At 42.4% G+C, this 22,988-nt stretch overlaps 2 protein-coding genes across 2 annotated transcripts in view; both read right to left on the bottom strand.

The window, feature by feature from the left end:
• The window catches only part of LOC107373915 (zinc finger protein 678-like), a 154,915-nt gene that overhangs the window by 6,611 nt on the left and 125,316 nt on the right, over positions 1-22,988 (bottom strand). The gene's annotated exons all lie outside the window — the stretch shown is intronic.
• The window catches only part of LOC107373035 (gastrula zinc finger protein XlCGF8.2DB), a 74,394-nt gene continuing 63,583 nt past the window's right edge, over positions 12,178-22,988 (bottom strand). The window contains exon 3 of the mRNA XM_070548679.1: positions 12,178-15,040. Coding sequence (XP_070404780.1) covers positions 14,001-15,029 — 1,029 coding nt within the window. The 5' untranslated portion in view covers positions 15,030-15,040 and the 3' untranslated portion in view covers positions 12,178-14,000. The remainder of the gene's footprint in view (positions 15,041-22,988) is intronic.

The following is a 22,988-nucleotide window of genomic DNA, read 5'->3' as shown; positions in this document are numbered from 1 at the left end:
CAGTGAGTTCAGCTTTTATTCTGAAAGGAACCGTTGCTTGGTTGGTAAAATGCAACAGATTTTATCCAGCTTGTTGGTTCTTTGCTTTAAAAAGGAAGTCCGGGTGGCCGGTCCGATACTACGCTTAGCATGTGGTGAACTGAACTAAGATGGCGTGGGGACTGGTTTTATTAATCTGGATGTTTTGATTTCTGGTCGAATCAAAGTTGGGACAGATCTATAAACACCACAGAGACTATGCCACGCTTCAGAAAGGAAGGTTCTGATTGGATCAGTAACAGCAATGTGTCATGCGTTTACATTACGTGTGATCAGCATGTCTAGTGCAGCTAGATTAAAGTCATTTTACTTATTACAACATATTAATCATAACATTGTCATTTAACAGATCTGTCAACATTATATTATTGACTAACACTTTGATTAGCTTTATTAAAAATAGAGTTCTTTGATTTATTAAAAGGAAAGAGTCCTTGTGGTTCTTTTCCTTATCAAAAACAAGAGAGAGACAGTCTATCCAAACTCAGCGTGGGGCTTTATTTGTACAATTCAGCAATACATCACCAACACTTCATGGGACAGCCTTCAGCCTCGATCTAAATGCCTCGGCTGGAAATCTTCTGCAAAGCCCTCTCTCCTACACCACGCAGCATCGGTTATACTCTTCTGGCCCCCACCCTCATGATTTCGGGAAATGATGGGATGCTGTTTTATTACCCAATATGGTCAAAGTAAGCCAATACTTACTGGAAGTTACATAAGCTGGACTGAACAACATGTTGTGGAGCACGTACGCAGCAGCTGGACAATCAAGATGTTAAAAGTGCACGTACACAGGATGCTGGGCTGATAAACATCTTGTCAAAATGCACGTACACAGAACACTGCTTTTTGGCTCCTACAGATCCCCCCCATGGGGGTGTCCACCCCCATAAACAAGCTGGCTACATAGCAAATAACATAACACATAAATGAATGTTAACATAGACCAGTAAATGGGTGTTAACTGACAAAATGACTAATATACTGCAGTCTTCAGCCAAACTATATAGATATAAATGTAACGACGAAGTAACTGCAAAGTAAGTATCAGCTGCAAGACACAACATGGAATGTGACGTCTTTAACCACCCCAGCAATACATCAAAAATGCATGCGCACACTGTAAGAGGGCGAAAAACCTGTCCGCTGTTCTTAACAGGAAAATTCCCCCTTGACCTCCTGCCCCAACAGGACGATCACGTAACGCACAGAGTGAGCATACAAGTCTAGCCTAAGTATATGGCAGACATTAGGTAACATTGAATTAACAAAAGAACACACATAAGAGAAAATGAAGTGATGATACCTTCCAACAGAGAATAAAAAAAATCATGAGTACGATCGTGCATTAATTACCCTTAGCAATATTGCAACCAGTAACTGTATGTGAATATGCAGTCAAAAATACAAACTCATATGAAATAAATGATTTACGTGGATACGAATGAACAACTAGGAGATGTTGATGTGACTAAACCTATAAAAAGTTAAACACAACAGTAAATGTAATGAATATACGAATATACTAGATGTAACAACACAACTGCTCAACCGAAATAGAGAACGGAGTCAGAGTCTCAGTTGCAGAGCTGGAAAAAAGAAACGGAGTGAAGAAAACACACGAGTCAAGTTCAGTTTCATTGATGACTGCTGCAGGGGTCTTGTCGCTGGAAGAGGACTTCGAGGCCGATTCCTTAGTCGAGTGCATGTAACCACAACAACAACATCTCTGATGAGACGCAAAGCTTACTCCACTGCCATCTCATCAGCCGTCCCGTTCTTCAGGCACATTGGGTGTCGTGCTGAGTCCATTGCGGCCATTTCCATTTGCACGTATTGAGACGACGCAGCAAGGTTCATTTGGGCAGCCAGAGTTCGCTCCCACAGTCTCCTCACAACAGGTAGGATGCAACATGCCAATAGAGAAATCAGAATTAGTACTACTATTGCACTAATTCCTGCTTTTACCAAAATAGCTCCCCACTGACCCAATTTGAGGGCTAAGGAGTCTAAGGACCAGCTTTCCCTGCCTGCATTCTCCCTCAGCTCTATCTTTAAATCTTTCAATTTCCTCATTCCTTCAGTAAATGCACCATCAGGGGCCGTATTACTTGGAATGTAGGTGCAACATTCTTGCCCACTGGAGTTCAGAAACTTACAGAGCCCACCTTTCTCGGCCAGCAACCAGTCCAAAGCCTGGTCATGCTGCAAAGTCATCTTGACTGTGGCATGAAGTTGTTCACCCAAGAGGCCAAGGTTATTTACTGTGTAATTTAAGATTCTTTGCTGATTAAAATAAACATAGTTGATCCATTTCACATTCTTATTTATTGTTATCCAAGGAAGAATTGACTCTAAACCAGCTACTACCTCATCTCTTGCTTGAAATTCTATGGGAATTCCTGTTGGCAGTCCTATGGCGTTTAAATGCACTTTATGATCAAACACATCATACCTCTTTGTTCTACGTCTATTGGTAGTCTCCAACTGAAGTAATTCACTCACACCTTCATGTAAGATAGTCACTGGAACTTTCATACGTACTAGCGTACACAACCCAACCCAAAAACTTGGCAAAACATTCATTCAAACATCACCACCACACATCCAGTAGCTGTCGGCCACTGGAATGTCTTGCTCACCTATGAGATCCAGAGTGGGGATCGTCATCGATATGTTATCACAGTCCTGACTAAGAGTTACAGGGTTTTCATACCAAACAGGGGTGTCAATGAGAAGTGGCGTCATATTTGCATGCGGGAACCAGGATAATACCCAAGTGACGTTACAGTTGACAGATGTATTACCTACGTCCACTCCTCCATTGTCAGCAAAACCTCCACTTGCAAAACATTCATAATCAGCACTATAATCAATTTTGTAGTCCGTTGGAGGACCATTTTGGTCTGTTTGGATCGCAAATTCAGCACATTCCTCTAAGATGTTATATTCTGCATATTTTTTAACATATTTGTGCTTATCTCGTGTACCATGGAGCAATCTGCAGTGGAATCCGCACAATGGCAACTTAAGAATAGGTGGAATCTTTTTATTTATCTCTATTTCCTTTCTAGTCTTACAAGTGCGTCGTTGTGTAATGGCACATTCACTAGAAGTATACTTTTCTGGAACAACCTCAGGTAACATTCCAGGTGCTTGAGCGCACACTATGCAGTCATTAGGAGTCATTTCTCTCGTCGTATACAAAGCCCATTTATACCAACTATTTTGCATGGCGGCATCCCAAAGCCTATCCTCTATCGGCAATGGTCTGCCCGCTCTAGGGGAGATAGGTCCTGTGTTACTCCCGGGCCTAGGTCTAATCGGCCCAAATAGTGGCTTAGGCACAGCTTTGCGATTGGTCACTTCTTGTTCATTTTGGCCTTGCCGAGTAAGATTACAAACATGGTTACTACCAGAGGCTTCTGTGGGAAAATCAGATTTCACAGCTACATCTCCTGTGGGAGTTGTAGTACTAACAGGTGGCTTAGTAGTTACACTTCTTAACTTGCTAACTGGCGTTGTTTCAGGTCTTAAAATCAGTGGAGTCACTAGCTGTAAGTGAGAGGAAGAGCTCCAGTCGGACCTCCCCTCTTCAACAGGAGCTGTGGTAGTCAAAACATCAGGGATTACAGTAGTAGTAGTAGTAGCGCTAGTAGTTAAAACATTATTTGGAACTGTGGTCACACTGTCAGGGATTTTATTTATCTTAATTGTGGTCAAAACATTATTTGGAATCGTGGTTGTAACACCAGTTTTAACAACTGCTACGTCGAATGCAGGCAAGGATGCTGACCTATGTTGCATCCGGCCTGCTGGATTGTACTTAACTTGATCACGGTGTGCTGCCTCGTCGTTGACCAAGTCGTCTAGCGTATGCTCTTGTGATGGGTCGACGATCTGCTCCTCGGCCATCGTCTCCATCTTCACCTCCTCCAGCACCACCATCAGACCTCCTAGTGTCATCCAAAACAGAACTGTTATCAGGCTTAGCACGCCCTTCTTTTCCTCGGCCATCATGCCGGTTTGTTACGTCAGACACAATACTGCCCTGAGTTTTGTCTTTGACTTTCGTGCAGTGTGTCAGATGATGCCACGTCGATCCTCCTTCGACCTGGACTGCCGTTGGCGTTGCTCGAACCACTTTGTAGGGACCCTCTCGCCGCGGTTCGTGCCACTTCCTCCTGAAAACTTTGATGTACACCTGGTCTCCAGGAACTACTGGCCCGTCTGCGCCTGCGCTAGAGACGAGCTCCTTTCTCTTTTCCTGCAAATAGATGGCTTTATGGATGCTGGTTAGTTGCTTGATATAGCTTTTGAATTCAAGCTCTAGCTGCTCCAGTGAAGGCCCCTTGTGGGGTCCTCTGAGCTGAGGAGCTGGCATTGGCCTGCCTGTTAGGACCTCATGAGGTGAAAGATGCGTGCTTCTGTTAGTTTGCATGCGATAGCTCATTAAGGCAAGCGGCAATGCATCAACCCAGTTAAGGTTAGTACAAGCACAGATTTTGCAGATTTTAGACTTCAACGTCAGATTCGCTCGCTCGACCATTCCTTGGCTCTGGGGGTGATAAACTGATCCTAATCGTTGCTTTATCCTTAGTTGTTGCAACACACCTTTAAGGACTTTTTCAACAAAAGCAGGACCATTGTCCGAGCTTATTTCCGACGGGATACCAAAGCGAGGAATCACTTCTCTGACTAGAAACTTTACCACTGTTTCTGAACCTAGATCTTTGGAGGGAACGGCTTCGATCCACCGACTGAATCTGTCAATGATCACCAACATGTACCGCTTCCCATGCACAGACTCTATCATGTCAACATAGTCAATGACCAAATGTTTGAAAGGACCTTCGGGCACTGGAATGTGTCCCGCTGGGACTGTGATGCCCTTTTTTACATTGTTCTCAGCACAAATGTCACACTGATCTATTACTTCCTCAACCATGGCTTTTAGGTAGGGTGACCAGTAACCTTGTTTGTTAAGTCTTTTCAGAACCTCTGTACGACCACAATGATCAGGACCGTGGCTCTCTGAGATTAGCATTGTCAGCAGGGAGACAGGTGCAACGATCAAGCCCTCATGAGACCTCCACAAGCCGCTTGAGTCCATTGTTGCACCTCTTTTTCTCCAACACTGCTGCTCGCTTTTCTCTGCCTTTTCCTGAATCAAAATGATGTCTTCTGGTGTTATTACAGGTTCTAATGATATTACAGGTGTCAAAATGGCTTCTTCACACCTGGAGGCAGATTTTGCCGCCTCATCTGCTGCATTGTTGCCTCTGATGACATCGCAGTTACCCTTGCGGTGTGCAGGGCATTTTACAATGGCCAGTTTCGATGGAAGCATCATTGCTGAGATCAGCTCGTTGATCTGCTTTCCATGAAGGATGGGTGTGCCGTCCGTCTTCTTAAAACCTCTTTGTCTCCACACACTTCCAAACAGGTGGCAAACACCATGTGCGTATGCAGAGTCAGTGTAGATAGTTGCTACCTGGCCACTTGCCAACTTGCAAGCTTCGGTCAGGGCTTTGAGTTCCGCTAGCTGTGCAGAACAGGGTTGGTTACACTTTTCAGCTTTTACTGTTTCAAATCTGTCATCTACTTTTTCCACAACAGCAAACGCTGCATGGTTTCCTAAGTAGTCTCTAAAACATGAACCATCAACAAAATAGGTGACATCAGATTGATCGAAAGGAGTAGATTCCAAATCAGGCCTTAGCTTAGTGTATCTAGATACCTCAGCTATGCAGCAATGTGGTTCTCCTTCGAACTCAAAGGGAACACTGTTAGCAGGGTTTGTCGTGGTACACCTCTTTATGACAACGTCCGGATATGTCAGTAGTGGCATATACTGCAGGCATCTTGCTTGGTTTAACACAAACTTCCCTCGGTTGATTAGTTCAGATATTTTGTGATGTGTGTAGATGGTGACAGGATATCCCATTGTTATCACTGAGGCTTTCTCATAAGCATAATGCAAAGCAGCCAATCCTTGATAACAAGGGGGCCATCCCTGTGCCACATTGTCAAGTTTTGCACTGTAGTACGCAATAGGTTGTTTCCGACGTCCACTGCATGTGTCCTGCATTAACACTGCAGAGGCATACATGTCATGTCTGTTTGCGACGTACAGCAAAAATGGTTTTGTATAGTCAGGTGTTGCTAAACTTGGCGCAGTTTGCATGTCTTGTTTGATGGTTTCAAAAGCTATCTTAGCTTCATTTGTCCATTTTAGAGTCGATTTTAAAGACTCACTTCCAGCATCTTTAATCAGTGCCCTAAGTGGTGCGGTTTTTTCAGCATAGTTTTCAATCCACTCGGAGTTGAAACCAGTCATTCCCAGAAATGTCATCATTTGTCCAACAGTTTGTGGTTGTGGAGCTTTGCTCACACCTTCCACGTGTTCTGGTGAGATGGCGACAGTCCCATGGGAGATTACTCTCCCTAGGTACTCTACCTGTGGTTGGCAGTACTGAAGCTTTGTCAGGGAGGCTTTGTGTCCTCCCCGAGCTAACTTTTGTAGGACTTTAATGGAGTCATGATGGCAATCATCGATTGTTCGTGCGCAAATCAGTAGGTCATCAACATACTGAATCACAGTGCTGTTCACCTCGATGCCTTCGAGGCTCTGTTTCAAAATTTGATTGAAGATGTGTGGACTGTGTTTTAGCCCTTGTGGTAGCCTTCTGTACGTGAGCTGTCTACCACGAAACGTGAATGCAAAAAGATATTGTGATTCTTTGGCCAATGGGATGCTAAAAAATGCTGAACACAGATCAATTACCGTGAAGTATTTAGCTTCCCCATCGATGTTACTCAGTAATGTGCTTGGATTTGGCACGTCTGCGTCAAAGTCAGTGATCACGTCATTTACAGCTCTTAAATCATGTACCAGTCTGTACTTGAGCTTGTCTGCTTTTAGCACTGGCAAAATTGGAGTGTTACATGTGCTATAGGTTTCTTTTAGTACTCCTGCTTGAATTAGACCTTCAATAGTTGCATTTATACCCTCTTCTGCTTCTGGCTTTAGTGGGTATTGGGGTCGATAAGGCAGTCTTGCATTTGGCTTCAATTCCACTTGAACTGGAGTTGCCGATGTTACCAGTCCAACATCCGTGTCATGTTTGGACCATAGCTGGTCTGGAATCTGTTTTAGCATGTCAGCTTTCAACTCGTTTTGAACTGTTTCTGATTCTGCTACACCCTGCATGTGTTTTTTGTTTGCGACTGTTACAACCTGTGGTTTTGACATCATGGTGGTACCGCAGAGAATTTTAATCATTTCTGCATTTTTTGTAGTGTAGATTAGCGGGTTATCTGTTTTCTGCCACTCTGTTTTAGTTGCTGTTAACATCATTGGTCCAAGATCTTTTGACTCAAAGCCTTTGTTTACCATTAAGGTAATGTGTGGTGCTGATTCTGGCACAGTGTGCCATTTTTCAATAAATGGGTTTTCTTCCACATTCACAGCTGCACCTTGCTGTCCTATCACGATGTATTGTGACACTAGCCTAACGTGCAAGTCTTTTGTTTCTTTGTCCCATTTTTCTTCAAAGATTCTACTGCATGATGGATCATAAGTCATTGTGCAGTGATAGTCACTGAATGGTACAGTAGCTTCTGGAATTTGAGCTTCAATAAATTTCTCCCATTGTTGAAACATCTCGGAGACTGGCTTGTTAATGTCACCAAGCCAGTAGACCTTAGCGTGTTTTGTCTGAGCAGTCATTTGAAAGTTTATTCCAGAGCTATCTACATAAATTCCTTCTGGTGTGCACCAGATTTTTGTTTTTAGTTTACACAATGCATCTCTTCCTAGTAGATTAACTGGAGTTTGGTCTGAAATCAGAATTGGGATTACGATTTCACTGTCATCAACTGCTAGTTTTACTGGAGCTGTTAAGGGGTTTATTTGTTTTGCTCCCGAGAACCCTGTTGTCTTTACGCTTTTCTCAGACATGGGGAGATGAGTTGCATAATTTGATTTTATGCACGAGTAGGTTGCCCCAGTATCAACTAACATTGGGACCGATTTGCCTTCTATTTTAACATTGATCACTGGTTCTTTATCGGCGTTAGCTGTTAAAATTGGTAGTTGCTCCTCCCCCCCAGGGCCCTCCGGGCATCCCTAGAATCCTTGTTGTGCTGCCCATGGATTAACTGGACCTCCTCTTCCCCGGTTTGGTCGTGTTCCACGACCACGCCCAGACCATTCAGGGTTTGGAATTGGATTCGGACAGTCTCGATACAGGTGACCCATCTGGCCACACCCCCAACATGAACCTGGAAGTGGGGGTCGATTCTGCTGCACCCAGCCTTGTCGAGTTGGGTAGCGATTGGGGAAACGATTTGGAAATCGTCTCTGTGGTCCGGGCTGCTGTCTACCATACTGGTTTGGGTAGACATTGATAACCGGTTGAGATGGAGTTTGAGGCGGGGCCACAGCTGTCTGCAATGCTTGGACTTGGCTGTCACTTTTCACCACTGCTGCCTGAGTTTTTGCCTTGCTCTGGAGATCATTTATGTGCAGCTGCGTGAGTTTTCTTTGAGCACACTTTTCTTGCTCAATCATTTTGTTATTGTCTTTCCGATAGCGGTCCACGGCGTGGACTACATGGTCTCTGAACTGTGCATGTGGCATTGAGTCCAGTCCCACCACATCCTCCAGTTTGTCTCGCACAGGAGTCGGGAGAGTGGAAATCAGGGATGTTCGGAACAGAGAAGTCATTATTGGCGTCCCCTCAGGACCCTCCTCCGTCTCCAGCTTCCACCGTCTGAGCTGCCTGTCAACAAATGACGCAGGACTCTCAGTCTCTGAAAGTGGCTCACCTTTCAAGGCTTTGGGGTCAATCCTGTTGGGATATGCTGCTCTTAGTATGTTCCAGAGTGCATTTCTGTGTGTGTTAAACTCCGTGCCGTCAGCCATTGGGTCCAGCATCCATTGGACTCCATTGGATGCGAGCAATGTTCCCATAGCTGATGTCCCAACAACTCGAGCCAAAATAGCTTTGAGATCTCCAAGGGCAAGCATTAGCCCAGTTGTCTCCTGTTCGAAGGCCCGAATCCACTTTCCAGCGCCATCTTGAATGTGGGGCAGCCGTGAAACCAAACCAGTGAGGTCGAGGCTCTGCCAGGGAATATAATTAGCTCTTGTGCCCTTAATTAAAATTGGGTACTGACCATCATTAGTGTATCGAATAGGTGGTTTTAAGTCATGTCTGGGTCTCAGCTCACGGCTTTCACTGCTAGGACCTGGTTTTTCCTTCTCCTGAGTCAGACCTGTATTTGGGTCACCACGCTCTGGTGAGTGAATGCCTGGTTTGTAAAAAGGCTTGAAATTTTTCTCCTTGCTTGTGCTAGTGGTGTTCTCACTAACCTCATCTGAATGTGTGCCTGTGATGTGATTTAAGGATTTCCGCAGGCCTTCAGATATGTCCTGTATAATTTGGTCAACATCGTTTAGCTCATCATGTACATCCTCATCCTTGTTCTCAAGGTCAATCCAGTATGAGTTAGCCTTCGGTTGCCTTTTCAAAAAATCCTTATGTTCTGCAAAACAATCAATCTCCCTTCGTCCTTCTTCACTTACCGCTCGACGTTCTGTACTGCAATATTTTGGATGCGTTCCACGAGGTGGAGTTGTTTGTTCGAATTCTCTTTCCTCACTTCCTTTTGCATGCTTTTCTTTGCCAGGTGCTTCATCTGATTGCTGTGATGTTGTTAATTTTAAAATTGCATTGTCGACATCTAAACCCTTAGGACCTTTGTCGAATGTGTCGCGCAAATCAAAATCTCCCGTAATTGTAACGGTTCCCAAGAGGGGATACAGGCCCTCTTCTGCTGGGGCCTTCACTTCCTTCTGGGGTTTGTCCAATTTGTCTTTCATTTTAAGAATGGCATGTTTAAAGTTCTGTCTGTAAATCTTTCCTTCATTCCTGAATAAGTCCAGGATCTGAATTTCTTTTTCTCTTTTCTGCTGTCTTTTCTTGGATCCATCTGCTTTATGATCCTGAATTCTCAATTCCAAATTATCACACGCCACTACGTCAAAAGTGCCTTCAGATGGCCATGGATTGCATAGTTTTCTCGTCCGTTTTGACCACTTCTCTGACATGTGCTTTATCTCTTTTGCTAAAGCCGGATTCTTCGCTGCCAAAATTCCTGCTGGCGTGACAGACATTTTGAAGTTTCAGTGACACTATTATTCCTTTGATTAGTTGACTAGTTTGTTTATTTATAATCTCCTGAAAATAACACAAGAATTGAAAGTTGAAACAGATACTGGTGACATATGATGCTGTGGTCTTGAGTAATCTGTTGTTGCTCTGTTTACACAAATGTTGAACAATTTATCTTCTTATTGTAAATGCCTTAAAATCAAATCTCTTCTGATGTAACACTAAAGTAAAGTTAGTTCAAAAAGCTTTATTTATTGTTGAAAGAAAACTTAATGCCTGATGTATTTATTTCTCCAGCAGTTAAGCTGCAAGATGAGTCTGACTCAAATCTTCTGTCCTGCAGAGTCAGGCTTGTGTGACAGGCTAAAAATAGCCGTATCCTTGGTCCGAGCTGTGTGTGAGCAATGTTCAGCCCACAGGGTAGGGTTTCTCTACGCCTATGGCTCACCAACCAATCCACACACAGAGGTGGAGTCAGAGGCGGGATCGCCTCTGTACTTCTGTGTCTGTGTGTGTGAGGAGATTAACGCACACACAGCTGGTGGGTGGAGCTTACACTTCTATTCTGATTCTCTGCCCAGTCTAAGCTGAGAGTCTGACCGCTAAGGATGTCTGTACAGAGAAACGAACAAGCCCTGGTGACATCAACCGCACCCAGTCTTCAGAATTTAGCAACTCTCATACAGCTTTATAACATTACAACACAGGAAAAAGTCAACCACAATAGAGACCGAACCAGCAGAAGAAAAATCAGTTTCTCTCTAATTTATCCAAGCAATAGCTTAAACAAGATCAGAGTATTTGAACTTTCACGAGTAAAACAACCACACACAGCAAAGCTTTCACACTTGCATAGAGATAAAAAACACACTTCAAAGCGATTTGACACTGGAACAACGTTTCATGCCAAACAGCAACACACATACACATTATTATTTTTACTCATAATCTATATTTCTCATATTTCACATTACCCAGCTGGTAAAAATAGTTATCATGCTCGTGCACTTCAGCATATATTTTTTATTTATATATATGTCACTCTAAAAACTTATTATTATTATTTTAACTTCTGGTTTTCTGTTCAAAGGCTAATCAGAACAAGATCACAGACTTTGAAATTTGTATAACATTAAACATCAAAATTTAGCACTGCAGTGAACAATATTGATCTGTATTACTCCTTTGTTTTTCTTTTTCCTCTAATTCTCTGGCGCCTGACACACCTTCTCAACTCACGCACCCACTTCTCAACTCGCACACACTCTTATCTCCTCCACACACACACGCTTATCTCACACGCCTGTCCCACCCACAAAACTTCTCTCACAAACACACTCACACAAACAAACAATTTCTGAGCTCTAGAGTTGTTTACAGCCACTTTGCTGCAAACTCTGACGTCAAACATATCTTTGCCAAAAACTCATGAAATTTACCAATCCCCGAGGATTCAACCGAATTACTGGCAAGCTTATCTGTCACAACTTCAGCGCTTTTTCTCAGATCCCAGTCGTTGCCCGGCTTCACCGAGGCACCCTACTGGATCTCAATTGTCGACCTCGTTCACTTGTCCTCACTGGACTTTAATCAGCTGTCAAATTCTATTCCAATTCTCGCTGTCCCAGCTTTTAATTTGTCACTTTAAACTTTGTCCGTCATCAAAATGACTCAGCTGACTTCACACATGTGTGAATAATTTCACCGCTGCTCTGGACAAGCGCCTTCTCTTGTTGTTATTCTAAATTATGAGTAGGGCATGTTTTTTCTCCCAGACCATTTCACAATCCACGGAAATAACTCCAAAATTGAACAAAAGTTGTTCTTACCTATAAGGGCCCCGGAGTCAAGTTTCAGTGGACTGAGAAACGATCCGAAGAGCACACCTCCACTCCCCGCTTCGTGGTCACCAAATGTGGTTCTTTTCCTTATCAAAAACAAGAGAGAGACAGTCTATCCAAACTCAGCGTGGGGCTTTATTTGTACAATTCAGCAATACATCACCAACACTTCATGGGACAGCCTTCAGCCTCGATCTAAATGCCTCGGCTGGAAATCTTCTGCAAAGCCCTCTCTCCTACACCACGCAGCATCGGTTATACTCTTCTGGCCCCCACCCTCATGATTTCGGGAAATGATGGGATGCTGTTTTATTACCCAATATGGTCAAAGTAAGCCAATACTTACTGGAAGTTACATAAGCTGGACTGAACAACATGTTGTGGAGCACGTACGCAGCAGCTGGACAATCAAGATGTTAAAAGTGCACGTACACAGGATGCTGGGCTGATAAACATCTTGTCAAAATGCACGTACACAGAACACTGCTTTTTGGCTCCTACATCCTTTGTCTTCATTATTCTCTTGGGCTGGAAAGGAAGCAGTTTAGAAGCGAATGCATGACCTTGAGGCAGTCTCCTGCAGCTTAGTTCTGTGTCAGAGGCATCTGTGGAGAGAGGGTAAATAACCTTCGGTGGAATAGCTCCTCCGTCACGTTACAAGAGCCAGATTTTAGGGATAAATTAATAAAATTTACAATGCATGGGTCAGTTTGGTCAAACATCCTGATGAATAAGGTAGTAGGATGGAGATCAACAGGGCATGAGGTTGGTTTCATGTGTTTCTGAATGAGGCAAATGTCCTGGAAATCTACAGGAGTAAAGAAGGACCATGATTGAGAGGGAGGGGGTTGGATGGGGGTTAGGGTGTAGATGGGGGTGAAAAACTTGCCCTGATTTTTCTGATTTTATTCTCAAAGAATGCTAGAAAGTAGTTACAGTCAGACCTTGTTTAAACTGGCATAAGAGGGGCATGAGGTGAAACAATCTGGAGTGGGCAGGTCTACGATTGTCATTCCTGAGTCTGACCGCAGAGGGGAATAAACTGTTTTTGTGGCGAGAGGTTCCGATCCAAATCTCTCGGAACCGCCTGCCAGATGGGAGCAAGTCGAAGAGACTGTGTCCAGGGTGAGACGGGTCAGCTGTTATCCCATCTGCACGCTTCAATGTCCCAGAGGTGTACAGGTCCTATATGGAGGGGAGTTGGCAGCCAATGACCTTCTCAGCAGAGCGGACGCCACGCTGCAGTCTCCTCTTGTCCCTGATGGTGGCTCCAGCGGTGATGGAAGAGGTGAGGATGGACTCGATGACTGCGGTGTAGAACCGCCTCATCGACTGTACTGACAGGTTGAATTTCTTCAGCTGCCTTGGGAAGTTCATCCTCTGCAGGGCCTTTTTACGATGGAGGTGATGGTGGGCTCCAACTTAAGGTCCTGGGTGATGGTGGTGCCCAGGAAGTGACACGAGTCCACCATCGTGGACTGGGTGTTTAGCACCAGGTTGTTGTGGCTGCACCAGGACACCAGCCGTTCCACCTCCTTCTGTAGGCAGACTCATCCCCGATGACGGTGGGGTTGTCCGCAAACGTGACAAGCTTGACAGACTCGTGGTTGGAGTGCAGCCGTTGGTGTACAGGAAGAAGAGCAGAGAGGAGAGAACACAGCCCTGAGGAGAACTGGTGCTGATGGTCTGCAGGTCAGAGACATTCTTCCCCAGCCTCATTTTCTGCTTCCTGTCCGTCAGAATTGGGTCAGGCACGTTCATATGGGACAGTTTGACTTGGAGGAGGTCTGGGAGGATTGTGTTGACCAACCAAACCTGAAACCACTGACTAAACAACTAAACTAAACATTAAAGATGTGAGAATTACAATAATAATCATTGGAGTTTGATGCTTTGTGTGTTGTGTGGACTCTCATGTGACTGTTTAAACTTGACTTTACACTAAATCTCTGTCCACAGAGCTCACAAGCAAAGGCTTCTGTCCTGTGTGGACTCTCATGTGTGTACATAAATTTGCCTTTTGTGTGAATCTTTGTCCACAGAGCTCACAAACAAAAGGCTTCTGTCCTGTATGGACTCTCATGTGAACGTCTAAATGGTCCTTTCGGATAAATCTTTGTCCACAGAGCTCACAAACAAAAGGCTTCTGTCCTGTATGGACACTCATGTGTCTGTCTAAATGTTCTGCTCGGACAAATCTTTGTCCACAGAGCTCACAAGCACATATATCCTGTCCTGTGTGGACTTTTTTGTGTCTGTCATAATTACTCTTATGTTTATATTTTTGCCCACAGAGCTCACAAGCAAAAGACTTCTGTTCTGTGTGGACGCCCATGTGACTGTTTAAATTGAACTTATGACTAAATTCTTGTCCACAGAGCTCACAAGCAAAAGGCTTCTGTCCTGTGTGGACTCCCATGTGTCTCTTCAAGCTTCCCTTTTGGGAAAATCTTTTCCCACAGAGCTCACAGGCAAAAAGCTTCTGTCCTGTGTGGATACTCTTGTGTCTTGTTAAAGTTGACTTCACACTAAATCGTTTCCCACAGAGCTTACAAGCAAAAGGCTTTAGCTGACAGTCAGAATTGTTGCCATCCTGGTCATCATCTTCATCTTGGCTGACTTCAGTCTCTGAAGAGTTGGAATCATCTTTATAAAGTTTTGGATCTAGATTCCTGGTACGTTTTGCTCCTCCATAGTCCTCTCTACCACTTTCTGCTTTCATCTGGTCAGTGGTGCTGCTGGTTGGAAGATCTGCGTCTTTAGGTTGGTTCTGATCAAACTGTGACAACAGAACTTCTCTTCCTTCTTCCTTAAACTGATGAGAAACCGCAGAGAATGAAATGTTGGTGGCATCAGTTTTAATCTCATCAAGCTGCTCCTCCTCTTCCTGCTTCATGTTGAGGGGCTCCATGTCCTTCTGGTTCAAAAGAGGCCTCAGTTCTTCAGGAGCTGGCTGCTTCACCATTTGCTGAACACCTACAAACACAGACACAAAAACATTAAAGCGGCAGGATGAGATATTTTTATACTGTTCAGGTAAGAACTGTGTAGCCTCCAGGAATGGTCAGTTTTTCATCTACAGTCTGACCTCTTCAGTATCTGGCCATATGGAGACACAAGTTTTAACTGGTGCTTTCAATCTGCAAGAAAGATACTGTTGCTTGGCCAAGGTTCCTCGCAAGCTCACTCCTATCCAAGACTGGTTTTTATTCATTTTCATTGTTTATTCACAGAACAAGGCGGATGAACAATATGAGTAACTCATCATATAATGAAATGGACAATATGGTTAAATGAAATGTTGATTAATCTGTGCTTAAATTACTGAAGTTGAAATGAATATTATTATTATTACAGTGAAAGATTAACAAGGATGAAATGAAATATGACCCATATATTTAATCTGCACACTGACTGGACAACACACTCTCCATATCTCAATGACGCAAGTTCGAATTAACGTCACTGCACATAGATATTTTCTTATCCACAAAATCAGCATCTTCATATCTGAGGGAGGTGTGTATCTGAGTTTGTTGGCAAAACCCCTTTACAGGGCAAGTTCTGATTTATCAGTAAACCAAGATATGGCCATTATTTCAAACAGCATCACTTCCTGAGTGATTTCAGTTGAGCCTGACTCTGACAGGCCATCGGAGGGAAACTCTGTTCCCATCGCATCTTTTGACAAGCTGTCAAAACCTGTTGCACGCTACAGCTGACCGCAAACGGTTCCTTCAGAATGAAGCTGAACCAGCTTTAACTCCTTAAGAGTTATTCCTAAGACGCAAACAACCGTGGTGACCTGGAGACATCTCGAGACCGGTCTGGTGGTACTGCGGTTTCTCCTACGGACTTTGGTACCTTTGAGGTCCATACGACTTCCTGACAGTACGGATCTACAATGGGGGCCTCCGACGAAGGGTACACAGGCTCACAGGATTGCGTCTGATGTGGTTTTATAAACCATCACTATAATTATAGCAGACCAAATTCACTCCCACTCAGAACTCAGTTTCTCCAGATACGAAGGTTCTGATAACATCACATTCACACATCATCACACCTTACAGGTGCTGGCCAGTAAATTAGAATATCATCAAAAGGTTGAAAATATTTCAGTAATTCCATTCAAAACGTGAAACTTGTACATTATATTCATGCAATGCACACAGACCAATGTATTCCCGATGTTTATTACGTTTAATTTTGATATTTATAGGTGACAACCAATGAAAACATCAAATCTGGTATCTCAGAAAATTAGAATATTCTAAAGGCCAATGAAAAAATGTTTGTTTCTCTAATGTTGGCCAACTGAAAAGAATGAACATGAAAAGAATGTGCATGTATAGCACTCAATACTTAGTCGGGGCTCCTTTTGCCTCAATAACTGCAGTAATGCGGCGTGGCATGGACTCGATCAGTCTGTGGCACTGCTCAGGTGTTATGAGAGCCCAGGTTGCTCTGATAGTCGTCTTCAGCTCCTCTGCATTGTTGGGTCTAGCGTATTGCATCCTCCGCTTCACAATACCCCATAGATTTTCTATGGGGTTAAGGTCAGGCGAGTTTGCTGGCCAATCAAGGACAGGGATACCATGGTCCTTGAACCAGGTGCTGGTGGTTTTGGCACTGTGTGCAGGTGCCAAGTCCTGTTGAAAGGTGAAGTCTGCATCCCCATAAAGTTGGTCAGCAGCAGGAAGCATGAAGTGCTCTAAAACTTCCTGGTAGACGGCTGCATTGACCCTGGACCTCAGGAAACAGAGTGGGCCAACACCGGCAGATGACATGGCACCCCACACCATCACTGACGGTGGAAACTTTACACTGGACCTCATGCAACGTGGATTCTGTGCTTCTCCGCTCTTCCTCCAGACTCTGGGTCCTTGATTTCCAAAGGAAATGCAGAACTTGCTTTCATCAGAAAACATAACTTTGGACCACTCAGCATCAGTCCAGTCCTTTTTGTCCTTGGCCCAGGCGAGACGCTTCTTGCGCTGTTTCATGTTCAAGAGTGGCTTGACACACGGAATGCGACACCTGAATCCCATGTCTTTCATGAGTCTCCTCGTGGTGGTTCTTGAAGCGCTGACTCCAGCTGCAGTCCACTCTTTGTGGATCTCCCCCACATTTTTGAATGGGTTTGTCGTCACAATTCTCTGCAGGGTGCGGTTATCCCTAGAGCTTGTACACTTTTTTCTACCACATTTTTTCCGTCCCTTCGCCTGTCTGTTAATGTGCTTGGACACAGAGCTCTGCGAACAGCCAGCTTCTTTAGCAATCACCTTTTGTGTCTTGCCCTCCTTGTGCAAGGTGTCAATGATTGTCTTTTGGACAGCTGTTAAGTCAGAAGTCTTCCCCATGATTGTGGTGCCTTCAAAACAAGACTGAGGGACCTTTTAAAGGCCTTTGCAGGTGTTTTGAGTAAATCAGCTGATTAGAGTGGCAGCAGGTGTCTTCTATATTCAGCCTTTTCAGAATATTCTAATTTTTTGAGATACCAAATTTGGAGTTTTCATTAGTTGTCACTTATGAATATCAAATTTAAATGTAATGAACATTGGAAATACATTGGTCTGTGTGCATTGCATGAATATAATGTACAAGTTTCACGTTTTGAATGGAATTACTGAAATATTTTCAACCTTTTGATGATATTCTAATTTACTGGCCAGCACCTGTACATTCCATCCACGTAGAGCCATTCATCACATAAAGTGTTCCCTAGTTGTCATGTTTCTAATAGTTTAGAAAATAAATTTCTTACTTTTTATAAACTTGACTGTCTGAATTCATACGAAGTGTCTTACGATCCCTGAATAAACAAAGAATTCTAAATCTTCTGGTTTAACATTCAAAGACCAATCAGATTGAATTTCCATATTTATACAGAAATTCATATCTTATTGGTCAAATGTAGTGTAGTATACTGAGCTTTAAAAGTACCCAAAACACATACGTATGCTATTCCTACAACAGTTAGAAATAAGTTAAACAACCCAATGAGATTGACATTAAAAGAACACACAAGTCCACTGTACTAGGAAGGCAGGAGATGTGGTTCAAAAAGTTATTTTACAGTTTTAAAAAATAATTATTCAAAAGAAGACCTAAATGAAAGAATTAAATAATTACTAAAAAGTTTTAGTAATTAATTAATTCTTTCATTAAAATGGCTAGAAAACTAAAAACTACTAAAACCCAGGCTAAGGTTTACCAGTGGATGACTGGGAGGTTGAATCTCAATAAAGAAAATATAACTTAATCAAAAGGTAGCCCAAGTACTCGTGGCCATGCATTCAGGAGTGAAATAATCCTTACACACACATGAAGATGGACCACCAGCCACCACCTTCAGCTCTCAGCCCGTAACATAAGATAAATTAAATGTGTAACTGGTTTGGCTATAATCTCAATGATTTCTTTTACAACAGACATATCAAATCCATGTAAATCTGCTGACTTTTTACTTTTAAATGTTTTAACAACTGTTATAACTTCATTTTCATTTGTGCCTTGAATAAATATGGTTTTATCTAAATTTGTTATTTTACTCACAGCATCAGCATCTAATTTAGTATTTGATATATCCTTTGCCAAATTTGGCCCAATTTCAGTAAAATACTTATTGAATTCATTTGCTATTTCTTTAGACTGATAAATTTCTTGATTGTCTTTTGTTAGAAAAATATTTGGAAGACTATTGGTGCCACTACCCTTTTTTATTACATCATTTAATATGCGCCACGTATTTTTAATGTTAGATTTATTTCCTTCCAATAATAATTTCTTTTACTAGATCTCATAATACTTATTAATTTATTCTTGTATATCTTGTAATTCTGTTCTGCTTCCTCCATTCTTTTCTTTAAAAAGTCTTTATACAGCTTATTATTTTAGTTATCCACGGCTTTTCAGCATATTTATACTTATCCACCTTATAAAGCAATGGGCAGTTTTTTTCATAGAGAAGTTACAATATTTAAAAATTTTCCATAAGCCATATTTGCATCTTCCACATAATCCTCCTCCCAATTTTGTTCCATTAAGTCAGTTTTAAATGAATTTACTGCTTCTTGATTTTTTAGCCTTGTAACAACCTCAGATTCACTTTGAGTGGTTACCGTTGTCCTGTGTACAACTGTGAAAACCGGTAAATGATCAGACATATCGGTAATTATAAGACCACTTAACACATCGTTTTCAAGAATATTTGTAAAAATACTGTCGATCAGTGTCGTTCTTGTAATTCGAGTTGGCCGAGTTATTAGTGGATACAGTCCCAGACCAAACAGAATTAATAAACTCTGTATTTGCATTTTGCATTTGAGGATTCAACAGGTCGATGTTAAAATCCCCACAGACAAAACACTTTTTTCTGTTGATTATATCATCATAAATATCAACTATTTTTTAAACATTTCAACACAAGATCCTGGTTTCCTATACATACAACTGACTAACACATTCTTACCCCTTCTTTCCACTGGAGCCGTCAGCAGCACGTTACTGCAGCAGCACGTCATAGCTGCTGGTAGGAACCGCTGTGGTCAACAGAACCTTTTCCACCGGAGCCGTCAGCAGCGCGAGTCGGCCGCGTCTCAGGAGCAGCATGTCGCGGCCTTTACGCGCCGGTTCTATTTTCTACGCGCGACCCCTCTGAAACGGGTCAAGTTCCACATTTTTGGGGAAGGAAAGACAGGAAATCGGACGCAAAAACGGAGCGAAGCTCCCGAGATTTTCAGAATAAAGAAACGTACTGCCTTCCGGTTGCTTTACTTTAAAAAAAAGGTTACTAACTGTGCGTCCCCGTGAGAAGTTATCACCTAGCTAGCGGTCTCCTTTGTTTTTCAGGTCCGTATTGGCGATTATAAAACGGACAGAACATAAAACACAAACCTTTTGGAGCCATGTTGTAGTTTTCTCCTGCTTGTTGTTGTGTTTACTGACAAAGTCACTCGTGTGACTTCGTGCTCTGTCGGTGACAACTGCTCCCCTGCAGCTTCGCGTCTCGTGGGAAGGGCCAAGCAGCAGCTTACGCGAGCAAGACGTACTGCTGCAGTAACGTGCTGCTGACGGCTCCGGTGGAAGGAAAGGGTGAGACTTTTCCATTTGTATTTCCACAGATTCACACTCCATAATGTTATCCATAACTAATGTCATATCACCCACCAATCTACTTAGAAAGTTTTTATCAATATACAAAGCCACACCCCCACCTTTTTGCAATCTCTACTTGTCTAATAGGGCCTTTCAGACTATTGCACCCAGACTTTGGAACAGTCTACCTTCAAATCTCCGTCTCTCTAACACTGTAGAGGTCTTTAAAAATCATCTAAAAACTCACCTTTTCATCCAGGCGTTCCCTCCCTAAATGTTCTAAAAGATGTCTTTGTTCGGGTTCACACCTTCACTTTGTTTATACTCATGATTTTATTTTCTACTTTATCACTGCTATTGTTTTTCGGATGTGTTTATTGGTTAGAGGTATTTGCTCTGATCTTTATCATGTTGTACAGTGCTTTGTGATTTATATCTGAGAAAGGCGCTATATAAATAAACTTTTACTTACTTACTTACTTACTTATGTAACGTGAGGAAGTGTGGGTTTTCTGTCACAAAGCTGGTGTTTGACCCGACTGGGTCGCTCAGAACTTTAACACACAGATTGGGACCTTTGCAGACATGAAGTCTGCGAGAGTCTGGAAGAAGCCATAACATCAGCCACCTGCAGCGTCCAGAAGACGTGTTTCCATGAGTTGTACCCAGAACAAGTCAAAACATAAAGTTTAAACTTCCTTTTCTTGTTTTGAATGTTAAAAGTTTATTCATCAATTTGCTCATTATAAATGTGTTTTAATCAAATGAATGATTATTATGCTTTGGGTAATTATAAGAGATTTAATTAATCCATTCTTAATTAAATGTTAATGTTGAGAATGTTTGGTAGCGACCTTCACACTCCTGCTTCTTCACACGCCCACGCACATCTGCTCACAGTAAACTCCAAAACACATTTGCTGACGTACACGTTTTGCTTTGAGAGGAGAAAGGCTTTTGGTAAGTTGCAGTCTTATGATTTCAGTTCGTGCTTGACAACGAAAGAGAGAGGACCTGAATAAACGCTAAAGGGGGGACAGAGCCGGTTGGCTCGTTTCCCCCCCCCCTCTCACGCTGTTCCTGCCAAGCCAGGCAGAATAGCTGAATCGCAACTTCTAACGCAGACTCATACAGAGTCTTTGATTTCTGAGTGAACTAAACTTAACAAACGCATCGACAAAACGCTTTTCCATCGACGTGTACCGAGGGCAACTCTGGACCGGTTCCGTTCGACACCTACGTCTCCCCTGTCAGCCGCTGGTGTCATCTGGATGAACCATCACCATCCTCCACGGCCCGGATCCGAAAGAGGGTCCACAAGAGTTTGGTGAGACAGAGCACGGTATTTAGCATTTGATGAAGTTCTCTGATAAGACCTAAGTTTATCCAAACCATCACTTCACTCAGACACCTGTTCTTCCTGAAGCAAAATCAGACTCACACACGCATTCATATCACAACATTCTCAATCTTCATAAATTCACCACAAGGTCTATTTGATCAGATCAACTGTTAAAGATTGTCCCACAAGTTGCCAATGTTGATTGTTATTTCCTGTTTGTCAATTTCAAAATCATTAGTCTAGTTTGAAGAATTAAAACTTTTAATTTTGAAACTTGTTTGTTCATTGAACTGAAACACAGACACACAGATATTATCGTCAGTTTATTGATGAAAACAACCTTTGAGTCTTCTTAACAATATAAAATTTGGTTATTGATTTATTAAAAATTAATATTCAGAATTAATACGTAGTATGGTTCCTCTTTCATAAAAGAGCCTAAAACCACAACACTACACTTACTTGTGGAAAACATTATATCCTTCCATTTGAAACAGATATCCTCCCTTCCTGGAGCCATGTCTCAGAGATTGCTATTACAGTAAATTGATGATTTGATTGCTTCAAACATTGCATAATCTTCACAAAATTTGAATTTAGACTTCTACAATTGAAATGTATAACAGATAATTTACCTTTTATAGTGACAATATGTTCAAACTGGTCTTCAGTATAGTATTCACAATGATTATGTACTCTAGTGTAACAATTGTTATCTGGATCAATGTCATCCTGCATACTATGTAGTTTATATTCTGTGTAGTCAAACCTTTGCAATTGTAAATTTTCATAACTTGAATGACCAGTTTCTGTTCTTACTGTATTGAGAGTTGAATAATCCAGATTCTTCGTATATTTTCTTGTTGTATTGTCGCGTGCCCGTCCCATTTACCGGTTCCTTTAAAACCCAGTTCCGCTAGAACTTATGAGACGGTGCATCCATCAGGGTTCGGGGGGATGTCGGCGAGTATAATCGTACCAGACCCGGGTTTGGACCATCTAATTAGAATCTTGTCTTTTATTTTAAAGGTGAAATGACTTGCACGAATAGCCAGCCCCAGAGTAGTCCACTTCTTTTAAACTCGTTACCTTTTGGTTAAGATACTAGAGAGAAGTCTGGAGGCAAGCCAAGCCTCTCAGCAATTGTTTGGATTACCCGGAATTAATTGCGCCTCTAACAGCTTTTGTGGGAGGTTGGTAACTATAAAATGATTTATGCTAGTTGATCAGGCTATCATAATTTTATCAATTTATTTATTAATCCAACCTTCCAGCTGATTAGAGACTTTTTCAACCTGCAATCAGAGCCAAAATAACCTCGAATATTCTGCTTTTATCGCCCTTAAGACAACTCGTTACTCGCAAGGAGGGGGAAGTTAAAACTTCCCTTATCTTAAGGTTTCTTTATATTATTCTGTTATAAACTGTAAAGTAAGTCCTGATAATTCAGAGACCGATCATCGATATGCTTACCTCTGTGCA

The sequence above is a fragment of the Nothobranchius furzeri genome, chromosome 2 (genome assembly GCF_043380555.1).
Source record: "Nothobranchius furzeri strain GRZ-AD chromosome 2, NfurGRZ-RIMD1, whole genome shotgun sequence".
NCBI classification, from domain to species: domain Eukaryota; kingdom Metazoa; phylum Chordata; class Actinopteri; order Cyprinodontiformes; family Nothobranchiidae; genus Nothobranchius; species Nothobranchius furzeri.
Note: the sequence above shows the minus strand (reverse complement) of the source record. Positions and strands in the feature narration are given on the sequence as shown.